The sequence below is a fragment of the Bufo gargarizans genome, chromosome 4 (assembly GCF_014858855.1).
Source record: "Bufo gargarizans isolate SCDJY-AF-19 chromosome 4, ASM1485885v1, whole genome shotgun sequence".
NCBI lineage: Eukaryota > Metazoa > Chordata > Amphibia > Anura > Bufonidae > Bufo > Bufo gargarizans.
Genome location: NC_058083.1, coordinates 443874988 through 443897812, shown reverse-complemented (window position 1 = coordinate 443897812; position 22825 = coordinate 443874988). Strand labels below are relative to the sequence as shown.

At 41.0% G+C, this 22825-nt stretch overlaps 1 protein-coding gene across 1 annotated transcript in view; it reads left to right on the top strand.

Moving 5' to 3' along the window:
- EFEMP1 (EGF containing fibulin extracellular matrix protein 1) overlaps positions 1–21489 on the top strand; it is a 138687-nt gene extending 117198 nt beyond the window's left edge. Inside the window, exons 8-11 of the mRNA XM_044289232.1 lie at positions 5947–6066; positions 7400–7526; positions 14009–14204; positions 16656–21489. Coding sequence (XP_044145167.1) covers positions 5947–6066; positions 7400–7526; positions 14009–14204; positions 16656–16817 — 605 coding nt within the window. The 3' untranslated portion in view covers positions 16818–21489. The remainder of the gene's footprint in view (positions 1–5946; positions 6067–7399; positions 7527–14008; positions 14205–16655) is intronic.
- Positions 21490–22825: the final 1336 nt, after the last annotated feature.

Below are 22825 nucleotides of genomic sequence, written 5' to 3'. Positions count from 1 at the left end.
TTTTAAAAGTCTGAGGTAACTTCAGGCGAAAAGCCACGGGGTTGATGATGGCTACAATCTTGTAAGGACCAATAAACCTAGGACCCAGTTTCCAAGAGGGAACCTTCAACTTGATATTCCTAGTAGACAACCACACATAGTCATTCACTCCTAGGTCCGGACCTGGCGACCGTCTCTTATCAGCCATGCATTTGTATTTACCTCCCATATTTTTCAAGTTAGCTTGCACCTTCTGCCATACTGATGAAAGAGATGACGAAAACCGTTCCTCTTCGGGAACCCCAGAAGACCCCCCCTCTTTGAAAGTACAGAATTGGGGATGAAAACCATATGCACCAAGAAAAGGTGACTTGCCAGTGGATTCCTGACGGCGATTATTTATGGCAAACTCAGCTAACGGTAAATATGACGACCACAACTCTTGGTTTTCAGACACAAAACATCTTAGATATGTCTCCAGGTTTTGGTTGGTACGCTCAGTCTGTCCATTCGACTGAGGATGGAAAGCTGAGGAAAAGGACAAGTGAACCCCCAAACGGGAACAAAAAGCTTTCCAAAATTTAGAAATAAACTGGGTTCCCCGATCCGAAACAACATCGGAGGGGACCCCGTGAAGCTTCACGATCTCACTGACGAATACCTGAGCAAGAGTTTTAGCATTAGGTAGTGCGGGTAACGCAATAAAGTGTGCCATTTTGCTAAACCTGTCCACTACTACCAAAATAACTGTTTTACCCGCAGACAAAGGTAAGTCAGTGATAAAATCCATAGACAGATGTGTCCATGGTCTATTGGGAATGACGAGTGGTAATAGAGACCCTGCAGGACGTGTATGTGAAACTTTTGCGCGCGCACAGGTAGAACAAGAAGACACAAAATCCAATACATCCTGACGCAACCTTGGCCACCAAAAACGACGAGACAATAGCTCTAAGGTTGCTTTACTACCCGGGTGCCCAGCAAGTGCCGAATTATGATGTTCCTTTAATAATTCGAGACGTAGGTTCAACGGTACAAACAATTTCTCTGAGGGGCAGGAGACCGGGGCGTCCCCCTGGGCCTCTAACACCTTCCCCTCCAAAGCAGAGTGTACCGCAGAGACAACCACTCCTCTTTGTAGAATGGGTACCGGATCACTCACATTACCCCCTCCAGGGAAACAACGAGATAGTGCATCAGCCTTGGTATTCTTTACCCCAGGACGATAGGTAATCACAAAGTTAAACCTGGTAAAAAATAGCGACCACCTAGCCTGTCTAGGGGTGAGACGCTTAGCTGATTCGAGGTACAGCAGATTTTTGTGGTCCGTAAACACAGTGACGGGGTGGACTGCCCCCTCTAAAAAGTGACGCCACTCCTCAAACGCAAGTTTAATAGCTAACAGTTCCCTATTGCCAATATCGTAGTTCTGTTCTGCTGCAGATAGTTTTTTAGAAAAGAAAGCACAAGGACGCCATTTGCCAGGAGACGGACCCTGAGACAGTACAGCCCCCACTCCCACCTCTGATGCATCGACTTCAACAATAAAAGGCTGAGAGACATCAGGTTGGACTAGTACAGGTGCTGAGGTAAACCTCTCTTTTAGAGAGGAAAAAGCAACTTTAGCGGCGTCAGACCATTTAGAAAAATCAGTCCCCTTCCTAGTCATGTCAGTAAGGGGTTTTACGATCACCGAATAATTTTTAATGAATTTCCTATAGAAATTCGCGAAGCCCAAGAACCGTTGTAGTGCTTTGAGGTTCTCAGGAAGATCCCAATCCAAAATTGCCTGGACCTTCCTAGGATCCATACGGAAACCTGACGCAGATAAATAATAACCTAGAAATTGTATCTCCTGAACAGCAAAAACACATTTTTCAATTTTAGCATATAATTCATTCGTCCGTAGGACCTGTAGTACTTGTCTGACATGCTCCTCATGTGTTTTCAGATCAGACGAATAAATTAAGATATCATCTAGGTATATTACCACAAACCTGCCGATTAGATGACTAAAAATGTCATTAACGAAATGTTGAAAGACGGCAGGAGCATTGGTCAGGCCAAAAGGCATAACTAGATTTTCATAATGCCCCTCAGGGGTGTTAAACGCTGTCTTCCACTCATCCCCCTCCTTAATACGAATCAGATTGTAGGCCCCCCTAAGATCGAGTTTGGAGAACCACCTAGCACCCGCAATCTGGTTAAACAGGTCAGGAATGAGAGGAAGAGGGTATGGGTCTCGGATGGTTATCCGATTTAATTCACGAAAATCTAGGCAAGGACGCAGGCCCCCATCTTTCTTTTTAACAAAGAAAAACCCTGCAGCCACGGGTGAAGAAGAGGGTCTGATGTGTCCCTTAGCCAAACTCTCGGAGATATAATCCTTCATGGCTTGTCTCTCTGGACCTGAAAGATTATATAACCTGGTCTTGGGTAATTTTGCGCCGGGAATAAGGTTAACCGGGCAATCATAAGGACGATGAGGTGGTAACTTCTGACAACCCTTTTCAGAAAAAACGTCCTCAAAGTCAGAAACAAATGTAGGTAGGGTAGTTATGGAGGCGACTAAGCAATTGCTATTTAAGCAATTTTCTCTGCACGGCTCACTCCACTCCAATATCTCCCTGGCCTGCCAATCCACCACTGGATTGTGCGCTACCAACCAGGGAAGGCCCAGCACCACCGGAGTGGGGAGCCCCTCCAGAACATAACATGAGAGCATCTCGTTATAGTGGTCCCCTACCCGAAGGTGTAAATTATGAACAATGTGGGTGAGGTTTCTCTGAGACAGAGGAGCAGAATCTATAGCAAATATGGGAATAGGTCTCTGTAACGTACAGAGAGACAAACCCATAGTGCGGGCAAAATGGGCATCTATCAAATTTACCCCTGCTCCACTGTCTAGAAAGAAAGAAACAGTCTCTGTCTTATCACCAAAAACAATAACCGCTGGCAACACAAATTGCGATGTACGTATGGAGGAAACGTATACCCCCCGGCTGACATCCTCCACACATCCTGGGGTTAGTAGTTTTCCGATGTTTTTTTTGTTTCTGAGGAAAGAAGGACAGACGTTAATGAAATGACCCCTCTCCCCACAAAAAAAAACAACCCCCACGCCTACGGCGAACCTCAGAAGGACGGACCTGACGAGTAGTTCCTCCTAGCTGCATAGGCTCGTCTAAGTCCGTACAGACTAACTGCTGCTTGGGAGGGGTTACCAATGGCTCCGGTTTTTTCAACCTGTCCCTAAGGCGTCTATCTATACGGATAGAAAGGGACATAACTGCATCAAGGGAAAAGGGGGTCTCATACAATGCAAGCGCATCCTTAACCCTTTCGGATAACCCAGAGCAGAACTGACTCCTGAGAGCCGGGTCGTTCCATTGGGTATCCGTAGCCCACCTACGGAAGTCAGAGCAATACTCCTCTACCGGCCGCTCTCCTTGTAGGAGTCTCTGTAATTTTGATTCAGCCAGTGCGACTCGGTCAGGGTCGTCATATATGAGACCCAAGGCCCCGAAAAACTCATCCACTGACCGAAGAGCCTGGGAATCAGTAGGTAAAGAGAACGCCCAGGACTGCGGGTCCCCCTGCAGCAGGGAAATAACAACACCCAACCGCTGTTCTTCATTACCAGAGGAGTAAGGACGCAGTTTAAAGTATAGTTTACAGGCCTCACGGAACGTCAAAAACTTGTCCCTTCCCCCAGAAAATCTGTCAGGGAGAGGGACCTTGGGTTCCGCAACAACCTGGTTACCAGTAGCAACCGCTGGGCTTGCGGTCTGTTGTAATTGCTGCTGTTGCTGGAGGACCGACGCCTTCAATCCTACCACCTCCAAAGACAGGCCATGAAATTGTTCGGACAGAGCAGCAATTGGATCCATACTGGATTCTAAGTAGTTAAAAAAAAAATGTTTTTTTTTTTTTTTTTTTTTTTTTTTACCTACACAAAAATAAGGGCCAGATATAATGTAATGACCGGCAACACGCACAGGGAGGAAAACAGGGAAAGCCCTGCCCAAGGGAGAGGGAAAGGTGGTGACCCCTAACTCACCTTGCAGCTGGCACCTGCCTGCCCTGACGTCCCTAGACGGGTTCCTCACCCGTGCGGCGATCACGTGCCTAAACCCTGGCTTTCCCTGAAATGAGCCCTAGATAAGGAACGGGCCGGTGGGATCGCTCGTCCTCACCACTGCACTAAGAGGGAAACACCAGGGAGAGGACAGACAAACACAAACACCCAGGTGGACGGCAACAATTGTCCACAAAGGTCCAACAGGGATCCGGAGGGTAGCGTTCTAAGGCAACACTCAGAGAACGCAGCAACACAGCTCCAGTGGGTCAGAATAGATGTCCAGGCAGGAAGCTCTATATCTGGCAACCAGAGAAGTGTGAGAGGGGAATATAAGGAGGATTGGGAGTGCTGGACAAGGAACAGCTGAGAGAAGGAGCTACGGATCCCTGAGTGAGCCAAAAGGGTTTGTAAAGCAAACCCAGAAAGCTACAATAAGGAAACTTCCCTATCTGACATAGAGCGTGCAGCCAACCGCTGCGACCTCCTGACCCCGGGTACAACGGAGTCAGGCGAGGCTCTTGACACCCTCGTGACAACTCCCCTGTGTAACTTCGACATCAGCCAGTGGCAGCTCATGCGTGACACCTGCCGTTTGCTCAGGCACTTTGAGGATGCCACGTTATTTGTCAGTCACCAGGACTACGGGATGAACGCCACACATCTGATGCCAAGTGCTCTTTCTTTCACCCACCATCATTATGGGGTTCTGGTATTGCCACTTACCTCCACACTATGTCAATCTTGCCACTCTGTAGTCTCCTAATGCTGCCACCACCTCCACAAGTTGTCATTGTGCCACTCTGTGGCCCCTGATACTGTGTCCACCTCCAGGCTCTGTCATTGGGCCACTTTGTGGTCTCCTCCTGCTGCCGCCACCTCCAGACTCTGTCATTATGCCACTTTGTGGCCTCATCATGCTGCTGCCGCCTCCAGACTCTGTCATTGTGCCACTCTGTGGTCTCCTCATGCTGCTTCCACCTCACCACTATGTCATAGGGCCACTCTGTGGACTTCTCCTGCTGATCCCTGTATGTATTATGGGGGGAAAAAAACATTAGTGTAATAGGATTTTGTTTCCTTTTTTGTTGTGCTGTTTCGTTTTTGCAGTCTGCATGTATTCCATTACATAGCACGCTGCACAGTGACCTCCACAGGCAAATCGATTAGACTGTCTGACTGCTCAATCTCCAGCTCCTCTCTATATTCTCTTGAATGATATTTAAAGAAGTTGTCCATGACCTAAGACTCCTTTTTTAGATTTTCCCCACAGCGCTGTGGTTTTCTTCTCTTATTGCTTGTGTAACGCGCACTCTTCCGCTTCTGCCGCTGTCTGGAAGCTTTACAATGCAATCCGCTATGACAATGGCTGGTAAATGCCTCTTGTTCTACCTATAGCAATGAAAGACCATCTGCCTCCAATCTTAAAAAGGAAGTTGTGCAGGTGTCAATGAGGGAAAAAGCAGCACATGCACACTTTAGGGAATGGAGAGCTTGCAAGTGCTGATTGGTCAGGTGGTTTGATGGCTTCCACATTCTCTGGCACTTAGAGGTAATGTCTATGTGAAGTCAGCGAATGTTGTGAAATTCAGGCTGACCCAAAGATCTCGAGAATGGCACAGATTTTGAAAAGGAAGTAGATTATGAAATTACTTGGGATGCAGTATTAGCTCAAAAGCTGGTTGTAGGTCTCAGGCAACCCCTTTAAGACACATTTATGATTTAACCAAGGTTGAGCGTAAAAGTGAAAAGTCATGTAAACACATTGATTACTGTGGGCCATTATTTTTCCTCAACACAGTCATTTATTTCGAATTACTTGCCGAAAGACAAATACACATGAACACATTTATCGTCAGTGTTCCAATCATAACTTTCTTGTTTAACAGATATCGATGAATGCAGAACATCTACCTATTTGTGCCAATATCAATGTGTTAATGAGCCTGGAAGATTCTCCTGTGTATGCCCAGAAGGATATCAACTTGTTGGAACTCGATCATGTCAAGGTTTGTATATTTTTTTAAAGGGTGCAATATGTATAATTAGGTTTCTATTACACATTTTTTACCATTTCTATGTGAGTATCCCTAAAAAAAATTATCTAAAAACCTTTCAGTTTTTTAGACTGGTCGCTAGAGCACAGCTTTCACAGATTTGCAGCTCACTTGACTACTTTGCTGTGTAGAAAAACAGAATGAGCAGAGTCGTCATATTATTACTAGAAGGGGTGGGATATACTGACAGTTCTATGGTACTGCTGGAGACCTAGGCAGTAACACTATACATACAGACAAGGCTATGTAGGGGTGTATCCTTCCCCGTGCCACTTTCTGATATCTTGTAGAGAGGCTTGTACTTCCTGAAGATCAATTAACTTGCATTCATTTCAGCTGCCATAAAGCACATACATCCTAATGCAATTTTTATATAGATAATACAGGAAGGAAGTGTGTATCTCCAATATGGCCATCCCCAGAGAATTTTCCTAAAACCAATAAAATACATTTCATTATCAAAAATGAACAATCACATTATTTGTCTTCTACAGTCTTAACTCTAATTCATAGAAGTCAACTTAAATATATGATACATGCCCTTTAAGTAATTTAACTTTCAAATTGTAGGTTCAGAAGAAAACATCATGAAACAATATAGTAAATACTCTTTTGTTGGGACGGATAATTATGATGGATTTATCAACCATTTCTTTACACATTAACATAAAGGTTTAGGTAGATAGCAGTATGTAAAAAATACACAAAGATTCCATAGTCATACAAAAATTCCTTCCTTTACTTCCTTTCTGAGAAAATAATTTGCATATTGTTTGGAAATGGATTGGAAATGCACAAAGAATGTAAAAATAAAAACAAGCATCTCCAATCCTCCATCATCCCTATTTTGCTCCACGTCAGTCCCTACTTTCTTGTGGCTCTTGATACACAGAAAATGACCCTTCAGCAAGTCACTGGCTTAGGTAGATCACCACTCTGGCCAGTGATTGACTGAGCAGTCATTTTTTGTTGGTAATGTTTTTTTACAGCATTATCAGCTATTTCTACATAATTTTTATCGACCAGACAGTCCCTTAAGAAATCCACAATTTACTTTTCAAATATAATTCAAACTGTATATTTATGAAGCAATATTATTTGCAAAGCTGTAGTGAAGTGTGTGCACTCAATATTATATTCAAGGACACTATTGAAAACTACCTCTTGAGAAAAGTTGGCATCCTTCTGCTTGTCCACTGTCCGTAGTAAAGATATTGAATGTGTGGAGGTAAATTTTTGTTTCAATTATTCAAAAAATGTGTTTCCCTATTTAATATATTTCTAGACATAAATGAATGTGAAAGCAACACACATGATTGTAGGGAAGATGCCATGTGTTGGAATTATTATGGCGGATTCCGATGTTACCCAGCAAACCCCTGTCAAGACCCTTATGCCCGCATGTCAGATAAGTAAGTACAGTAAATATACTTTGGGACATTTATCAAAACCCTGGTGTAAAGGAAAATTGGCTTTGTTGCATAGTCAGGTTCCACCTTTCATTTTCCAAAGGAGCTCTGAAAAATGAAAGGTGGAATCTGATTGGTTGCTAAGGGCAACTAAGACAGTTTTCCTTTACACCAGTTCTGACAAACCTGTGCTCTGTTTCTTGTGTCTTAACCTGGTGATAGACAAAAGCTAATAAACTCATATGTATGAGAATACGTGTTTTAACCCCTTAAAGACTTAGGATGCCATGTTTGCCGAGTCCTTAAGGACCCATGACATACCTTTAAAACTACATTGCGGCGCGGCAGGGGTTAATCGGAACAGGATGTCCGCTGAAATCATTCAGCGGGTATCCTGTCACAACGCCGGGGGGGTCATGTGACCTCCCCGCATCGGCGATCGCAGCAAACCGCAGGTCAATTCAGACCTACTGTTTGCGGCTTTACCTGAGGGTTGCGGCGGCGATCAGCGGTGCCATCGGGTCCCCATGCAGCTGTAGGGGGGACCTGATGGCATGGAAGGCAGCGCGATGCCTTCCTTAGGTATCAGCGCTGCCTTCCGGTGATGAGCCTGTGAGATCCAGCCCCCTGGATCTCACAGGCCGGAAGCTGTATGAGTAATACACACTGTATTACTCATACAGCCAATGCATTCCAATAAAGAAGTATTGGAATGCATTGTAAAGGATATTAGACCCCCAAAAGTTCAAGTCCCAAAGTTGGACAAAAAATAAAGTGAAAAAAAAGTTGAAAAATAAAGTTTTCCCCCCAAAAATTTTTAAGTTTCAAGTACAAATAAACAAAAACTTTATTTTCCCCAAATAAAGAAAAAAAATAGGGGGGGGAAAAGTATACATATTAGGTATCGCCGTGTCCGTATCGACTGGCTCTATAAACATATCACATGACCTAACCCCTCAGATGAACACCATAAAAAATAAAAACTGTGCTAAATAAACCATTTTTTTGTCATCTTACATCATAAAAAGTACAACAGCAAGCGATCAAAAGGGCATTTGCCCACCAAAATAGTACCAATCTAACCGTCACCTAATCCCGCAAAAAATAAGCCCCTACCTGAGACAATCGACCCAAAAAATAAAAAAACTATGGCTCAGAATATAGACACTAAAACATCATTTTTTTTGTTTTAAAAAAGCTATTATTGTGTAAAACTTACATAAATAAAAAAGAAAGTATACATATTAGGTATCACCGCGTCCATATCGACTGGCTCTATAAAAATATCACATTACATAACCCCTGAGATGAACACCGTAAAAAATAAAAACTGTGCTAAATAAAACATTTTTTGTCACCTTACATCACAAAAAGTGTAATAGCAAGCAATAAAAAAGTAATATGCACTCCAAAATAGTGCCAATCAAACCATGATCTCATCCCGCAAAAAATGAGACCCTACCTAAGATAATCGCCCAAAAACTGAAAAAACTATGGCTCTCAGAATATGGAGACACTAAAACATGATTTTTTTTCAAAAATGATATTATTGTGTAAAACTTACATAAATAAAGAAAAGTATACATATTAGGTATCGCCGGGTCTGTATCGACCGGCTCTATAAAAATATCACATGACCGAACCCCTCAGATGAACACCGTAAAAAATAAAAACTGTGCTAAATAAACCATTTTTTGTCACCTTACATCTCAAAAAGTGTAATAGCAAGCGATCAAAAAGTCACACGCACCCCAAAATAGTGCCTATAAAACCGTCATCTCATCCCGCAAAAATCATACCCTACCCAAGGTAATCGCCCAAAAACTGAAAAAATTATGGCTCTCAGATTATGGAAACACTAAAACATCATTTTTTTTGCTTCAAACATGAAATCATTGTGTAAAACTTACCTAAATAAAAAGAAAGTATACATATTAGGTATCGCAGCATCCGTAATAACTTGCTGTATAAAAATATCACATGACCTTACCCCTCAGGTAAATACCATAATTTTTTAAAAATAAAAACGGTGTAAAAAGCCATTTCTTGTCACCTTACATCACAAAAAGTGTAATAGCAAGCGTCCAAAAAGTCACACGCACCCCAAAATAGTGCCAATAAAACCGTCATCTCATCCCGCAAAAATCATACCCTACCCAAGGTAATCACCCAAAAACTGAAAAAATTATGGCTCTTAGACTATAGAAACACTAAAACATGATTTTTTTGCTTTAAAAATGAAATCATTGTGTAGACTTACAGAAATAAAAAAAAGTATACATATTAGGTATCGCAGCATCCGTGACAACCTGGTCTATAAAAATATCACATGATCTAACCTGTCAGACGAATGTTGTAAATAACAAAAAATAAAAACGATGCCAAAACAGCTATTTCTTGTTACCTTGCCTCACAAAAAGTGTAATATAGAGCAACCAAAAATCATATGTACCCTAAACTAGTACCAACAATACTGCCACCCTATCCCGTAGTTTCTAAAATGGGGTCACTTTTTTGGAGTTTCTACTCTAGGGGTGCATCAGGGGGCTTCAAATGGGACATGGTGTAAAAAAAAAAAACAGTCCAGCAAAACCTGCCTTCCAAAAACCGTATGGCATTCCTTTCCTTCTGCGCCCTGCCGTGTGCCCGTACAGCGGTTAACGACCACATATGGGGTGTTTCTGTAAACTACAGAATCAAGTCCATAAATATTGAGTTTGGTTTGGCTGTTAACCCTTGTTTTGTAACTGGAAAAGAATTATTAAAATGGAAAATCTGCCCAAAAAGTTAAATTTCGAAATTGTATCTCTATTTTCCATTAATACTTGTGGAACACCTAAAGGGTTAATAACGTTTGTAAAATCAGTTTTGAATACCTTGAGGGGTGTAGTTTCTTAGATGGGGTCACTTTTATGGAGTTTCTACTCTAGCGGTGCATCAGGGGGGCTTCAAATGCGACATGGTGTAAAAAAAAACAGTCCAGCAAAACCTGCCTTCCAAAAACCGTATGGCATTCCTTTCCTTCTGCGCCCTGCCGTGTGCCCGTACAGCGGTTTACGAGCACATATGGGGTGTTTCTGTAATATACAGAATAAGGGCCATAAATATTGAGTTTGGTTTGGCTGTTAACCCTTGCTTTGTAACTGGAAACAAAATTATTAAAATGGAAAATCTGCCAAAAATTAGAAATTTTGAAATTGTATCTCTATTTTCCATTAATTCTTGTAGAACACCTAAAGGGTTAACAAAGTTAGCAAAATCAGTTTTGAATACCTTGAGGGGTGTAGTTTTTAGAATGGGGTCATTTTTGGTTGGTTTCTATTAGGTAAGCCTCACCTGAACTGATCCCTAAATATTGGGTTTTTGAAAATTTCTGAAAAATTTCAAGATTTGCTTCTAAACTTCTAAGCCTTGTAACATCCCCAAAAAATAAAATATCATTCCCAAAATGATCCAAACATGAAGTAGACATATGGTGAATGTAAAGTAATAACTATTTTTGGAGGTATTACTATGTATTATAGAAGTAGAGAAATTGAAACTTGGAAATTTGCAATTTTTTTACAAATGTTGGGTAAATTTTGTATTTTGTTATAAATAAAAATACATTTTTTTTTACTTAATTTTACCAGTGTCATGAAGTACAATATGTGACGAAAAAACTATCTCAGAATGGCCTAGATAAGTCAAAGCGTTTTAAAGTTATCAGCACTTAAAGTGACACTGGTCAGATTTGCAAAAAATGGCCAAGTCCATAAGGTGAAATAGGGCTGAGTCCTTAAGGGGTTAAGTAGACAATGTTTCAATCCAATAAAAGTGCTGAAAAGGGATCATTAATATGACTTTCTTCTGTTAAACAGTCCAAAGATACCATCTAGATGTAAAACAATCTCTCAGATCCATATCATCAAGGCACTAACTTTTGGACTGAGCTGTACAAAAGTTATATAACTGACAAACGTGATATCATAGGCCTAAGTCTAGGAGTTGGGCCAACAGCAAAAAGACATTGATGACCTATTTTGAGGATAGGTTATTAATATGTAAATTCCAGAAAATTCCTTTAAGTATTCCCATCAAACAGTATGGTGCTAAAAAAAAATCTGCATTAGGTCCGTTAAATTAAAGACTGTGGACAACTTTGTGGACAATTTTTTACAATCGCATTCTACTCATTTTACGCAAAAAAAAAAAAAAGCAGCTCTGAAGGCTCAGTTCATAGCCCTTATTTCTGAACTTCAGTCCTGACAACTCATACACACTCATTTTAAGATAAATTCTTATCAAAGTAATACAAATTTAGCTACAATTAATGTATATGAGCTGTTAGGAAACTATAAATTGCTCACTGACGGATTCATTGTGAAGCATTGTGCTGAAAATGAAAACTTTTGAAAATTTTTAACAAACACCAATGTAAAAAAAAATTCTATCCAAAATGAGTAGAATGCAATTATAAAAAAACGTCTTCAAAGGTGTCCATAACCTTTAAGCATGGGCTTGGCATTGTCTGCAATGCTAGTGTTAGTGTCTCAAGATTGCTACTGTCTTGCTTTCCTCGCATGCTTACTGGCTCTTAAAGGGTCAGTACAGGTCCTAATTCTTCCACAGCCTATGACTGGTGTCATAGTGCGGTTCATTGCGACCTTCTCCGGGTAGGCTGGTTGCAGGCGCCCTCGCGTACTGGCTGCAGACCGAAATCCTGTGTAGGCCGGTTGCTAGGGACTGCATGCTGGCTGCGGGGTCTGTTGTGAACTGCCTGTATATGGTTACTCTCTCCGTCTCTGCGGTGTCACGGGAGGGTTGTTTCCCTGTGATGCCATTGCCGGTTGCCAGGGGCCCGGTTTAGTATCCTGCTGTTCTGAGTTCCGGCTCTGATGGGGTTAACTCCCCTGTCTTTCTAGGTGCCTCGTTACCCAGCTATATAGTCCTGTGAGCTGAGGTTCTGGGAAGATGGTCTTGGTCAGTCTGTATGCAGTGTGGCCAGTTCTGTTAATTCAGGCTGTCCTGTTCCTGTGTGCAGTCTGGGGGTCAGTACTGTTCACTCAGGCTGTCCTGTACTATGCCATGCCCTGTTCCGGTCCTGTTCCATGCCATGCCTTGTCCATGCTTTGCTGCTAGGTTAGCACCTCACTTCTGTTCCTGGGGTGACCCTTCTGTGTGGTGTTGCCTGGTTTTGCATCAAGTGTATGTGCTCCGGTTCCATGTCCTGTATAGTGTTTATGTCATGTTTTGATCTTTGCCTTGCCTTGTCCATGTCTTGTTCTATGCCTTGCCATGTCCATGTCTTGTACTATGCCATGCCTTGTTTCTGTCTTGACTTTGGAAGACGGTTCCTGTGCTCCCTGGAGGGGGAATGCCCCTATTCTGTCTCTATATCTTGTCCATGTCTTGTTTCATGCCATGCCTCATCCATGTCCTGTATTTCGCTATGCCTTGACCATGCTTTTTACCTTGCCTTGTGTCATGTCTAGTTCCTATCTTATATATTATGCTTCCTGCTGGAACCTATTCCAGGTACATTCTGGTCTGTCTGGACCAGCTGCCACTGACTCAGTTTACGCTCTGAAGTAGCCCCTGGCAACTACCTTCGGCCCAAGCCTATCCTCGCCATCTGAGGCTCTAGTGAATACCAGATGTTGCCAGTCAGTGGCGCATTGGGTCCACATACACTGTCCCTTGTACTGCGCCTGTTCGTACGTCTGACACCATGTTCTGTTTTACCTGTAAACTGGTTCCCTGATGTCCCGGAGGTCTGCCTTGGACCCCAGGCACATTACAACTGGCAACTTAGCCTGAGCTCAAGGTTTCTCTACCTTGATAGTTTCCTAGTGAAGGTGTGAAATTCCTGTCTGCTCCTGTACCGACCTATACCTGTCTACCAATTCTGACCCTCCACTGCCTGACCCAACCTCTTTCTGTGTACTGTACTGGCTGACCCTCTGCTGCCTGCTTGTTGGATTAGTTTCACAGATTCTCACAAACTCTGCCTGCCCTAAGCTCTAGCTGTTTCCTGAATATGTGTATTGCTTAATAGCTTGGTACTTCGCAACGGTATCTCTGACCCCGGTGGATCAACAGCCAACCACACCAGGACTATTCCAAGAGGTAGCGACCTGGTGGCTCCTCTGCAGTGAAGGCCAGATCCCTGTATAGGGGGCTAAAAGATGAAAAACAGTAGACTTCCAGGATAACGTGATTATCCGATGAACAAGATAACCAATGTCTTGAAGTCATCAATGGCTAGAATAGGTGAAAATTCAAGTACAATAAAGATTTTAAGGCTTTCATCCCTGGCAAGTTATAATTTAAAATGGCGGACATCAACTCAATTGTTGTAAATATACAGACTACTACACCCTGAACTGCTTTGTCAGAATTGGTATTTATATGACATCTCATTTGGTCATATGGCACTAGTCTATTAACATTCATAATTCATGTTTTATTGATTAAAAAATAATATACATATCTTGATGTTTCAGCCGCTGTGTCTGTCATGCTACAAATCCTCTTTGTCGAGATCAACCATACAGTATTGTCTATAAATACATGAGCATCAGATCCAACCAAGCCGTACCTTCTGACATCTTCCAAGTTCAGGCTACATTAATTTATTCTAATACAATCAACACTTTCAGGATTAAATCTGGAAATGAAAATGGAGACTTCTTCTTACGGGTGAGTTTATTTAATCAAAAAGTGCATTTAAAAAAAATATTTAAGTCAAGATTTCTCTTTCGGTTCTAAAGGTTGCACTGTTGGGAATTGATATTATTCAGTAGGGAGTCCTTCAGATTTCCTAATTAATTAAAGGTGTTCTCCAGGAATTAAGAAAATGAAAATACTTAAATATTACTTTATTATAAATATATTCTCAAATACCTTTAATTATTTATAATGGCTTGTTTTGTCTGAGGAGCAATCATCAGGGGAAACAAAATGGCCACTGTCCCATTAGTTCACGCAAAACCTGTCCTAATTACACAGGAGGACAAGTTACTTTGCAACACTGATGTAAAGAGCTGCCACATGCTCCTCTCTACTTGTCAGGGATTATGATCCTGAATACAGATAAGGACTTTAGGTGAATCTCTGGGAAATGTAGTTCATGAGAAGACATGAAGTACAGAGAGGACAGACAGGACAGGCTGTGGTAATGTGTTTCTATAGTAATGGGAGCTGCATACAACTGCTGCTGCTCATTAGTCATATCCCCCACCTCCTCTCACGTCTGCTCATCTTATCCATTCCCACAGAGATTCACCTGTATTCAGGATCATGATTCCTGACAAGCAGAGAGGAGGATGAGACAGCACTATGGCTCATTGAAGTAACTTGTCCTCCTGTGTGATTAGGACAGGTTTTGTTTGTACTTATAGGACAGCTGCCATTTTATTTCTCCTAATGATTGTTCCCTAGACAAAACAAGCCATTATAACTAATGAAAGGTATTTGTGAATATATTTATTATAAAATAATGTTCAAGTATTTTCATTTTTTTAATTCCTAGAGAGCCCCTTTAACTCTGCCAATGATAAGATAGTTTGAGCAGATGCCCAGAAGCAGACTCTGCCAACAGAGAAGACCAGCACAGTCGTGTTGTAATCTAAAAACAGAACTGTTAGTAGCACATAGTCCTACACAACATTGATAAATGATAGCAACAAATACTGGGAGCTCTTTTGTACTCTGAGCGTCTTCTTACAGTCGGTTGTACTGTGGTGGTCACTGCTTCAGACACTGCCATTGTACAGCTGATATCGGCATAGGAATTCATAGCTGATTATATCTACAGTTGCAGGTCAAAACTAGTGTTACCTAAAAAAAACATCCAAATGTATGAGTTAGCCAGGTCTGACACAGAGATCAGCATTTTGTTAAGCTATGTTCACATTTGTGTCTCACTATGATGTCCATGTGTCCTAATAGGGCATATGGATAGCTGTTCTCTTTACTGAGTGAACCTCTTAATGTACATTATGCGAATAATATTATCTGGTTGTACCTATAGTAGGGATGTAAGGGTGAGCACAGTAAAGACAATATATTAAATGATTATGACTCCATCCCATTTATTGAGTTTTGTGTAACTGTGCTTCAAATGGGCTGTCTCATCATACATTTTCTGATTGGAACTAGCCTGGAGGGGTCAACTGATTGCTGTAGGGTCAAGCTCCAGAAAACCAAAGGGTTCATTGATCATAAGGGTCTGACTCCCAGCACTCCGCTGATCAGCTGTTTGAAGAGTACTACAGGGTCTTCACAGCATACCCAGCATAGCAACATGCATTCTATAGCGACTGTGATTAGTATTGCAGCTCAATCACATTCACTTCAATGGGACTGAGCTGCACAAAAAAATATGCGACTAATGGACGTGAAGACCTAGGAAAAGGCCTTGGTGCTCTGGTCAGCTTCAGCTGATCCGCAGGGGTGCTCGAGGTCAGATCCCACTAATCGGATATTGATGGCTGGTGATGAGTGAAGTTTTGGAAAATTCTATTCGGCTGCTTTGCCAAATTTCACAAAGAAATTTGCTTCATGATGAATTACTTCACAGGGAACTGTGATCGTGCCTCCCCATCATTGAACCCTTGATATGCCGTGTTCATCGCTGATCGTGGCATCTGAGGATACCATTTAGGCCTTTAAGCGGTAAATCAGGGTAAAAAAATAAATACTCACCTCCATTTGATCACATAGAGGCCGTCACCGCCAACTGGATTGGAGACACTGCATGAAATCTCGCACGGTGACTTGACGTTATCAAAGTGTCCGGTGTGGTCATACATCACCACACGCGAGATTTCACACGGTATTTTCAATCAATATGGCTGTGACGGCCGCTTCACGTGCAAATGGATGAGCTGAGTATGTTTTTTTTACCACTATTTCAGGGAAAATTGATTCGTTACCATGAAGCGTGAGAAAATTTGGATTTGTAGCTAATCTAATCTTTCCTGAAGTCAATTTGTTTAACTTCGATTCTCTCAACACTATTGATGACCTATCCTGAAGATAGTTCATCAATATTGAAATCCCAGAAAACCCCTTTAAAATGTACAAAATGTTAATGACCATAAGTATTAAAATGCATTATCTTGACTTCACCAATGATTTTCATTCCAGCATACCAGTGGAGTGAGTGCAATGCTTGTCCTGATCAGGCCACTAACTGGACCAAGAGAATACATTGTTGACCTGGAAATGGTGACTGTAAACAGTTTGATGAACTACCGGTCAAGCTCAATTTTACGACTTACTATAATAGTTGGCCCATACCCATTCTAGTGACTTCACAATGACACTGGGAGCAAAAACATATTCCACATTACCTTTTATTTATAGAAGTGTCTTCTTTTAATCACGTTGTACACATAGACCACTCACATTTTTTTGTAATTACATTTCAAATGCAGTGTTCTTTTTTTGTCAAATTGTAGTCATGGTATACAGTGGTGGAGCAAGCCATTTTATGGTCTGAACCAAAAGGTATCACCAACTCCAGGTGAATCAAAGAAGACCTGTGAGCTCTCCTGACATGTGACATGTCTGTTTTATTAAAGGGGTTGTCCTAAGACAAATAGTCTACATTTTTCAAACCAGCACCAGATATGAATACTTTTATAATCATGTGTCATTAAAAATTTAGTATAGCCAGCGAGTTAATCAATTAAAAATGTAGATGTAAGGCTCCACCTGCTGTTTGTTCTTTTCTTCTTTTTCTCTGTCGACCTCAGTAATAACTCTGAGGTGGTCGCACATGCTCACTTCATCCTTCAGCTGTCACTAGCTGCATCTAATGTCAGAAACTGTGAAAGTTACAAGGGGACAGCTGCAGCAGAACTGACACACCACCTAAAAAAGATGCGCTGCCTGCCTAAAATTAATCTCACAGAGCAATTGGAGCAATAAATTGGAGATCGTCCATGTGAGTTACATGGCTGGTTCTAGCTTTGTTAGAAAGAGACTGTCATGTCATATACTGTATGATGTCTGTTCTGATGTTGCATTAATTATGGGATAACCTCTTTAAATATCTGGAATATATTTCCTATTCTATGTCAAAACTGAGGCATCTTGTCTTTTATAAATCTATATATTGTGCCATTCCACTGTTATTCCTCCTGAAAATATATAAATAAATTGACAACTGGGTGCAAACATTCCTTTGTCAACAGGGTGTGTCTCTGTAGTTAAGCCAGTACTCTCTGCTCTGCACTGATGAGGGGCAATCACCCCAAAACAGCTGTCTGCAGATGAGATGCTGGCTTATTTAATATCTGAGTCATGTATCAAGGCCTATTTAAAGGGTGGACCATTGACTTATAGGATAGGTGTCTTACATCTGGTGGCATTAGAGGCAGAGCTTGTTAAGATTTTATTTGTATACCAGAGGAGCATGTATGGCCATTAATCTACTCATGCCGACTAAGGTGCTCTCTCCCCAAGGAGAGACAGTACCCACCAAATGCTGACTTGGCCCTCACCCAGTTAAGCCAGTACCTTATGCTCTGCGCTGATGAGGGGCAATGTCTCAAGGTGTATTTAAAGGGTTGAACATTGACTTATAGGATAGCTGCCTTATATCTGGTGGCATTAGAGGCAGAGCTTGTTAAGAGCTTTCCGAGCATCCCTTTCTTCCCAGAATTCCAGAGGAGCATGTATGGCCTTCTCTTCCCAAGGAGAGATAGTACCCCTAAAATCTACAGAGTCTGTCATGTCCACAGTGCTATAGATATACACCTCAATGACAGGTTTAGGGCCATGTTCACATATTCAGGGTTATGTGGTTTAATAAAAAGTGACATGTCATGCCTTGGCATGAAATCCTAGTAGAAACCACAGCCACATGCAGATCTGTGGTAAGCTGCCAATTCTAAAAACAGATTTCTACTGCGTATCCCACTGCAAATATACATCACATTTTTCCAATGTGTGTTTAAATCATGTGATCATACCCTAAGGAGTGAGGGCACAGAATCCACGCCTAAATCCGGAAAGTCCACTGACATTCCACTGGTATTCTTTATCTCTTTCCTGTGCTCCCCGTGCAATATTAAATGCATTATGGACTTAAAAATTCACAGTGTGTTCGTTATCGCCACCAATTCTTCATGAAAAAGCCACAGATTAGCTCAATTGAATTAAAAGGCCACTAATCCATGAGTAAATGCAGTGAAAATCCACTGCACAAGTAAGTGTGAGCTTCAGATTTCTGCCATTGATTTTCTGAAAGGTTCACTGAGGACCTGCAACTCCATGCCATGTAAATGGTCTAATGGTAACATCCAGTTGTCAGTATAGTCATACATATCCAGGAGGACTAAAAGAGGAAAAACACAACACATAGATTTAATAAAAGGAGCTCCAGAAAGGGTAATGCAAATATTTACTACAATAGTCATTTCTAGAGATCTAAGAGCCTCTAATAAACTGGTTTCTTAGAGTTCAGTTTACTCCAATAAAATGGTTACTCCACAGTGAGTGATGATACCTTCTATAATCCACATACGTAAGGATTTTTAAGTACTTAAACAATTATATTTTGTTCATACCATGTAAAAATATTTCTAGTAAATGTATGTTAAATTTATTTTTATTTTCGAATTGTGTTAAAGTCTGCATAGCCTTCAACCACACAGTCGAGTCACATTATTATGACCACTTTCTACTTTCAACATCAACAGCTGTAGCTCATGAAGGAAGTCAAGTGTGGTGAGCTGGCTTAGTGGGTCTATAAGATGCGTGATAGGCTGTCTACACACATATCCCTCGTTGTTGTCCTGGGTAAAAGGAACAATTTATCAGAGTTCCAAAAAGGGTTGATTATTGGTTTCCGGCCAAGGGTGGCTGCACAGTTTGTTATCTGTTCATGTGCTGCTATCATGAAAGTGTATTGTGAATGAACAAATGGCACCATTATGAATAAGCAACGTGGGGAGCACCACGTGCCCTTGATGTGAAAGGTGAATGTCGGCTAAGAAGGTGCGCGAGGGTGGACCTACACACTATAGTGGGGCAGCTCACCGCCAAAATGAACCAGGGGGCTACCAGACGTGTGTCTAAAAAAAATAGTTTAAAGAACCTTACTGAGTATGAGGTTCCAAAGCAGACGGATGGTCTCTGCTAACGGAGTTGCATCAGCAGAAAAGGCTTCAATTTTCACTGCAGTATCGGAATCCGACCTCCTTCTCATTCTCTCCGAAGAATGACATTTTCTGTTTCATGGAATGGGTAGACGTTGGCATGTCAGACAAGAAGCATCAGAGATAAAAAAACATCCATATGGAAATCACACTCAAACTATCTGGGTATGAATCCATCCTTGCAGATCATGTACACTCTTCCCTGAGGCGGATGGGATCTTCCAGCAATACAATGCCACATGTCAAATGGCTAGAAATCTCCAACATTGGTTGGGAAAGCATGACCAAGACTTCCAAGTACAACCCTGGCCCCCTAATTCCCCAGGCTTCAACCCAATTAAGGATCTGTGTGAACACCTTGATCGTTGTGTTTGCTCTATGGACCTTTACGTCTTCCAGCAGCTGTGGGATATACTGCAGTCAGCATGGCTCCAGATACCTGTGACAATCTACCAGGACCTTATTGAGTCAGTCTCAGCCCATCTAGCTGCGGTCTGTGCTGCACATGGAGGTTACTCTTGATATTAGCTGGTGGTTATAAAAATGTGACTCAAATGTGTATAATAACTTTCTGTATATTGTTACCCCCACTATAGAAAAGTTTTGAGTAGTAACATGCCTTTTCTTACTGTAGACTATAGAATTATATTAAATTTACCTTTAAATGTGTTAGATCATGAAGAAGCAAGATTTTTTGTATTGTTATTATCTCATTTTATTTCAACCTAAAATGAATTTAAAATACAGTATTAGGAAGCTATTAATAAACATTCCCATGCTAATTTTTTCTCAAAAATGTATCCAACCCTGGGAGCCTCAATGTTCATCAGAACCAAGTGGTAGAATTGTATCCATGAATATGGCTGTGCCTGGAACTACAGGTTAGCCCCATTCAAGTAAATGGAGCCGAGTTCAGGCTTATCTATTGTACTAGACACAGGTTCATGTATATAAGCACTGCGACCCTTCTGTCCCAACAAACAGAACCTCACCCACCACATACACAGTAGATGGCTTATCAAAATTATGTCATCAATGTAAACGTCTTTAATGTTTCATTTAGACAAAAAAAATTCTAACTTTTTCAACTTGGTGGTGGTGAATCTTTCATTAAAGAGGACCTGTAACCTCTCCTGACATGTCCGTTTTAGCAACTAATTGCATCCTCTTGTACTAACAATTCTGGAGCATCGAGTCACCAAAAACACAGGACTGGACGAGTTATTCAGCCCTGTCACTCAATGGGTACAGAGAGCACAGTGTTAGTTTTGTGGCCAAATACCTCATTTTCATAAATATGAGAGTTAATATATTAACCCTTATTAAACCTAGAGTGAAAATATGTACGGCATGTACAACTGCAAATCTGCAACAGAGCCTTGGCTTTTTGCCAAGAATTCTTCCCCAAGTTTTTGGATGTAAAAATTCTCCACTGTGCACATACCCTAATAGACTTTATATTAACATAGTGGGTAGGGTTAATAATAATTATATCCATAAGTATAGCTGCAAACACACCATAAACATACACTCTATAAATATGGTGGAAAAGAGATTTATACAATGGTACAGCACAGCCTAGTACTACAAAATCTATTGCAAAACTTTTTTAATGCCAAATATTGAATGTTTTATTCATCTGTCCAATACACGTGAATAAAAGTACTTGTATTATATCACTTGGGATTTTTATGATTTCATATTATTTCATTATCTTGTAGCTATGTATTAACAGGGCATCCATACTTCTTTAGTTCTTTTGCTTCATGTACAATGTTTTAAATTAAAATAAATGTTAACTAAAAAGATCCTTATTTTATTGGTTGTCTTCCATTTTTTATTTTTGAATATGTGTATGGGCTGTCAAAACAATGTACTAAAAGGTGATGTAAATGCATTAGGCTTTCACATTAGCGTTTTTTGCGGATCCGTCATGGATCTGCATACACGCTTCCGTTACCATAATACAACCGCATGCATCCGTCATGAACAGATCCGGTTGTATTATGTTTTCTATAGCCATGACGGATCTGTCATAAACACCATTGAAAGTCAATGGGGGATGGATTCGTTTTCTGTTGTGTCAGAGAAAACGGATACCTCCCTATTGACTTAAATTGTGTGTCAGGACGGATCTGTCTTTCTCTGCACCACATCGCGGACAGAAAAAACGCTGCCTGCAGTGTTATTCTGTCCGCAATGGGAGCGCAATCAAATAGAACGGAATGCATTTGGGTGCATTCCGTTTCGTTCAGTTCCGTTTTGTCCCCATTGACAATGAATGGGGACAAAACTGAAGCATTTTCTTCCGCTATTGAGATCCTATGATGGATCTCAATAACGGAATTCAAAACGCTAATGTAAAAGTAGCCTTACATGTACATGCCAGTGGGTCAGTCGGTTAACTTTGTCATTGTGCTCTTCCTCAGAGAATCATAGTACAATGGGATGAAAATAATTCATAATAAGTCCTACTGGTACACGCTACAGGGCTATTTGTTGGAAAACCATTTTTACATTGTCACCAAAGGTATGGCCTAAATGTCTGCAACTGTATGCTGATAGTATTGCAGACATCTGCAAATGGCTCCCATTGTAAAAAAAAATTGTATTCTGCACCTGTTTTTGTGGGAACCCTTGTATAGGAAAGTGAAATATGGAAAAAAAAAAGATATACTGACAATTGCAAGTATACCAAAAGGTCACTTTTATGGACCATAGAACCAGGGCTGTGAAGTCAGTAATCCAAAGTTCTGATTCCGACTCCTGTATTTTATAACACTTCGACTCCAGCTCTGAATCCTTCATAAATGGTCAATAATTTAGTAATAAATTTAGTGTAGTAAAATGGTAACATCTGGCTTTTTCTTACAATAATGTAAGTAATCGGGCTAATTAGATAGAACATAAACCATATTTATTGGAATACAATTTTTGATATTCCTAAAATTTTCTAAATTACTGTAAGTTAAATATGTATTGGACATCACAAAAAGAATCCAAAGAATGTGGTACTCACTATAAAAAACTTCTTTACTTCTCTATTAAATTACAAGCAGTATAGGATGGGAAGCTTGAAGAAGCACAGATCTGTGCAAAACGTCTGTTGCCTGCATCCTATACCGCTTGTATTTAATGGAAAAATTAAGA